Source organism: Rhyacophila brunnea, unplaced genomic scaffold, assembly GCF_057557595.1.
Source record: "Rhyacophila brunnea isolate RB1 unplaced genomic scaffold, BYU_Rbru_1.0 scaffold_19, whole genome shotgun sequence".
In the NCBI taxonomy this organism is placed as follows: domain Eukaryota; kingdom Metazoa; phylum Arthropoda; class Insecta; order Trichoptera; family Rhyacophilidae; genus Rhyacophila; species Rhyacophila brunnea.
In genome coordinates, this window is record NW_028232848.1 from 36307431 (window position 1) to 36312604 (window position 5174).

Below are 5174 nucleotides of genomic sequence, written 5' to 3' on the forward strand. Positions count from 1 at the left end.
CTAAATCCATTAGAATTTACATATTCATATTTGAATGAGGGCAATCATTGGACTCAACGTGGCCGTTGATAGTTATATGTTGTTCTATCATTCCCTCCTACATGCAAATACCAATATCCTATTCAAGCTTCATGAAAGAGTGACGATCAGTCTTTACTTAAGTCAACAAAACTCCAGTCTCTGAGGACTACACTACATCACAATTTTTGGTATGGATGTTATGAAAACCAAGCACATAATAAAACAAATGTAATTTGTGTTCATAGATTTAATTTGAACAAAGCATATTATAGGTTACATTGTAAAACTTAATGTAAGTTTGGAATCTATTCCCTCATCATCTTCTCCTTCTGCCTGGCGAGCTTCTTCTTGGACAGTTTCTTCTTGGCTGGCTCATCATCCATGGCCGCCTTCGCTACCACCTCTTCCTTCTCCGAGAGACACACCTCAATGTGGCAGGGGGATGACATGTAAGGGTTGATGCGACCGTGGGCACGGTACGTTCTTCTGCGCAGGCATGGGGCACGGTTTACCTGGAAACACAAATAATAACTAATTAGTAAAAATGATCAAACTTTCAAAATCAATTGGTCCACAAGAATAGTAACACTAATTATTACTAATGTTAAGAATAAACGACGGAGTGGGAAATGTCCGCATCTGCCAAAAATGGCAATTACTTTTTTAATGAATCAAGGTTGGAACTTGAAAGGTGAATTTACATAATTTGAAATCATCTAATACATATTATACAGACTAGAAAAATCATTTTGTAGAAAAAAAATACGACACCAGACGGGACTTCAACCTTAATTTACTGGATTTTCGCCAGTATGCTTTTCCAATTAAGTTACGGCATCTTATCTAATTACGACGATTTTAACTAGATCAACATTTCATGTAACAACTACTAGTTAAAATAGTCATAATTAACTTAGACGCCTGTACTATTTGACTTGACTAATTGACAACCAGTGGCGAGGGGTAGAGGTAGGCTGTGAAAATTCGACATAAACGGTGCAGACTAAACCGTCAGTTATACCGAGCTGTTTTCATTTAACTAAGAATGCAAATTGCAGATGATGCTACTAGTTAGATTGTAAAATTCAATTAAACTCTGCCTCAACCAAACCATAACAGTTTAGGTATGCTATGGGCGACCCGACAAAAATAGTGCACACTTTTTTGTTTTCGTTGAATAAAGAATACATATTACAGATGGCGTTAGTTAGTTTTTAAAATTCATTAACGATACATCAGTGACACAGCAAATAATTTTCAACTACAGGCGCGACGAAATTTTGGATTTGCTGGCATTCGGAGAGCAAACGTCTAGGTGTCAATATGTCAATTTGTTTCGTGATGGCGACGGGGGTATTAATTCTTAAATCGTGTAAAGATGACTAAAAACGTTACCCATTTACTTGAAAAAGAAAACATGTCAATGAATATATCATTGTCACTGTTCTGGCAGAAGACACTAATTTGAAAAAATGAAATATTGAGTTGGTACCAAAATGTTCCTTATTTCAAACTTTACCGTCAGGAAACCGTCTTAATATTTTAAAGTCACCCTTTTTACGATTACTTAATAAACTCGCATTATAGACCATTATTTCAAACATTTTAACAACTTCAAAGTCAAATTACTCAAAACTAGTATTCTCCAGTTAGTGTGTTCTGCCAGAACAGAGACGATATAATTATTGTCACTAATAGAACAATAAATAGATAACAATAAATGGACGCATATTGGATTTATATGACAAATTATATTTCGTTCGGCATGCGTCATTTGCACCCGTGACCCGCAATCCGCGAATTGCCTAGCCACAATCTTTTTAGACCATACCTCAACTGAGGTATAGCCTTAAGCCCTGGCACTAAACAAGAATCAACAAAAAAATATTCTTTAATCTATAAAATATCTACAGTACACCCTCAGTAATCCGCCGCTCGATTATCCGACAACTACTATAATCCGCCGTTATTTTTTCTAGTTGAAAGCACAAAATCAAGGTCTATAATTCAACAGTATTGCATTGTCAAATTTAGTAGTCCGCTGCGTACAAGTATACAACGCACATGAGACAGGTTTATTTTGGAAACTTCTCCTTCGTAAAACATACGTTCATCGCGAAGAAAGTAATGTACCAGGGAGGAAAGTGCCCAAGGACCGCATGACAACTATGCCGTGCTCCAATGCAACCAACACACACGAAACTAAGCTTTCAGTCATAGGGAAAGCCAGGAATCCTAAGCCATACTTAGTTTATAAATACCTATGTATAATTTAGTAAATACTTGATTTTGATTATAAATAAAACCGCAATTTGCTAGTACATACAAATGTCTCAAAAAAAGACTTTTACGAAATACCTGTTTTAATTTTTACCATATTTTGTATGTATGCACATAATCCACCGCTTTCACTAATTGGACACTTGACTGGTTTTTGGGGTGGCGGATTACTGAGAGAGTACTGTATAACGATAACGATGTAAGGTTTAATGGCATAATTTTAGATATTTTTTGATAAATGAATATCTTTTGAATAGTATCTACTATGACTTGAATTACGCAGGGTTTAATTGAATTTTAAAAACTAACAAAACACCATCTGCACATTGTAGCCCTAGTTCAATGAAAACAAATACGTATGACTGACACAAGTTTAGCATGCACTATTTATGTTGGATGTTAACAGCCTACCTCCACCCTTCGCCACTGCCACACATAATATACAATACCTCTTTTTGTATGAAATAAGTAGATATCTGACAAACATATTTAGAATGGTGGCCATCAACTCATTTTCAATTAATATTTGCCCAAAAGAAAACAGTTTTGCTTAAATATAAACAACAACACTGTCAAGCATATTGGGCAACACATATTATAATATATAATTTTTTTGCAACATAAAAGTAGAACTCGGATATAATGGACTAATGCGGTTAATAGGGTGTCAATTAAAACCGAAAGTCAATTATATAAAAACACAAACAAAATCCTGTTTTATAATTAACTATTTCTTTTATTCAACGAATAATTCACAAGATATAAGAATGTACCATTCAAATTATTGAACATACATAATTTTGAAAAACACTTGAGAAAATATGTTATAACCAATAGAAAAAATCTTTTTGAAAAAACTAAGACACCCGGCAGGTATCGAACCTGCATCTCATGGGTTTATGGGTTTACGCCCCAATCCGCGCATTATCTACTATGCTACGAGGTGACATACTAATGACGACAAACTTTAACTATTGGGCTTTTAATATGCACTCAGCGTTCTTCCAAATCAAGCTACTATTGGCGATCGGTCGTTTATTAAATCAAAGTAGGTACCTACTACTTTAATTACTAGCCGTCACAGATTTCTCCAATATTTTATGATGTAACTTACTCATACTAGCTAATAATTTTTAATTAATTATTTCTTTTATTCAACGAATAATTAACGAACATTCTTAAATTTTGTGAATTATTGACAGTATGTTTTAAACAATTTTCACATTTGACCGTATATTTTGTCTGTCTTCTAAGTCCGTTATATTGAGGTTCTACTGTACTATTAAATCCTCCATAATTTAACTGAAGCTGCACTTGAAATTGTCATATTTTTACTTGACTTAGCCCACTGATCACATTTGCCATGCTTGATAAAAACTGATCCAACACTAGAAATGTCAAGACAATCAAAATGTATAAACTAATATTGACATAATTGTGGGGAGCTGTCAATAGTCCGGAACATGGTAAACTTCACTCACATTGAATACACTTCTGTCAAATCATACAATAATTTATAATTTTGACATAAATAACTAACCTGGATGTGATCAATGACGAGCCTGTCGACATCTAAGCCTTTGTAATCCGCGTTGGATTCGGCATTCCTCAACAGCTGCAGAAGGAATTCAGCTGATTTCTTAGGCCATCTGCCTTGTGTGGTTCCGAATTGCTTAGCCTGTGCGCAACGACCTACTCCACCGTTAAACCTCCTGAAAGGAATGCATTCCTTCTTGTCAATGACGTTCTTCAGGTATTTGACGGCCCTACGGAGCGGTAACCGCTTAATAGCCATAGCGGTCTCATGAGTGTTCTGTAATCCAAAGAAAAACACCAATGAAAACACAAGTCAATTTTGTAAAATAAAAACAAAGCCCGATAAATTGATAGTACTACCTTAAAATGAACTCTCAAGTTGGAGCCCCGCGCTTTGCAGGACTTCGCGGGGTTGTCGGGTTCACGGGAATAACGACCCATTATTTCTGTAAAGTAAAAGTTATAAGGTTAAGTCGTCTGACAGGCACAACTAACGTGGACAGATTTTATAGTGGTACACTAGGAACACGATAAACTTGGGGTACACTCGCAAAAAAGTAATCCTATTTATATAATTAAACCGTTGAAACACTGTTTTATTAATTCCAGCAATCGATGTTTACAGATTTTTAATAAATCTTTAGTTAACCTACCTGCTTGAAATGGGTTTCAACCGGAAAAGAATGAAGTTTGGCGCACAACAAGGCAGCAATCTTGTCTATGAAAAGATAAAATAATAATATACTGTATACTTGATATTGTCATTTTTTTCGTGAAATGATTATTCAACTCTACAACCTACGTTTTACTATTAAAATATTAAATATTGTATAGAAAATAAACTTAATAAACTTTGTAACATGAAAGTGTATCTAAATACATTGTTTATCCAGGTACCCAGATATCTACAACTAGACTACTTTTGATTTCAATCAAAAGATGGTAAGTACATATGCGTTATTATAATAATAGTATTTTTTAATGTTTTTTCACTATTGCGGTTGAGCCAGGTACAATAATTTATTTTTATTCCATTTGATATTTTTCTACTTTTCAAACTTTCAAAAATCATTCTAAACTCTATGGTATTTGTCTTATATTTTTTAATAGATGTCGTTCTAGTGTCCACCAAAACTGGTCAAACCCACGGTAGAAATCTACTATTAAAAATATGCTTTAAAAATTGCCGTTAGATGGCACTAATACCGCCAGATGTGAAATGACAGCTAACAGCTGATCGGCCAATACCTCAAGCACGCTGTGCTGTTTGTTATGCGAAGTATGCAGAATGCAAACAAGTAAATAATTCGCGCTGAAATCCTTATCAACATTTTTTA

At 34.6% G+C, this 5174-nt stretch overlaps 1 protein-coding gene across 1 annotated transcript; it reads right to left on the reverse strand.

Moving 5' to 3' along the window:
* Positions 1 to 253: 253 nt before the first annotated feature.
* RpL17 (ribosomal protein L17) lies at positions 254 to 4518 on the reverse strand. The gene is made up of 4 exons (XM_085945754.1): positions 4491 to 4518; positions 4198 to 4283; positions 3842 to 4114; positions 254 to 533 (listed from the first exon to the last, which is right to left on the reverse strand). The coding sequence occupies exons 2-4, from the start codon at positions 4276 to 4278 to the stop codon at positions 327 to 329; spliced, it is 561 nt and encodes a 186-aa protein (XP_085801880.1). The 5' UTR covers positions 4279 to 4283; positions 4491 to 4518; the 3' UTR covers positions 254 to 326.
* Positions 4519 to 5174: the final 656 nt, after the last annotated feature.

Bases quoted from the DNA above. Each gene is read 5' to 3' on its own strand.
- RpL17 (XM_085945754.1), bottom strand. From the start codon at position 4,278: ATGGGTCGTTATTCCCGTGAACCCGACAACCCCGCGAAGTCCTGCAAA. The intron at 4,115-4,197 runs GTAGTACTATCA...TTTGGATTACAG, and splicing joins ACTTGAGAGTTCATTTTAAG to AACACTCATGAGACCGCTAT. The intron at 534-3,841 runs GTTAGTTATTTA...TTGTGTTTCCAG, and splicing joins TCGTCATTGATCACATCCAG to GTAAACCGTGCCCCATGCCT.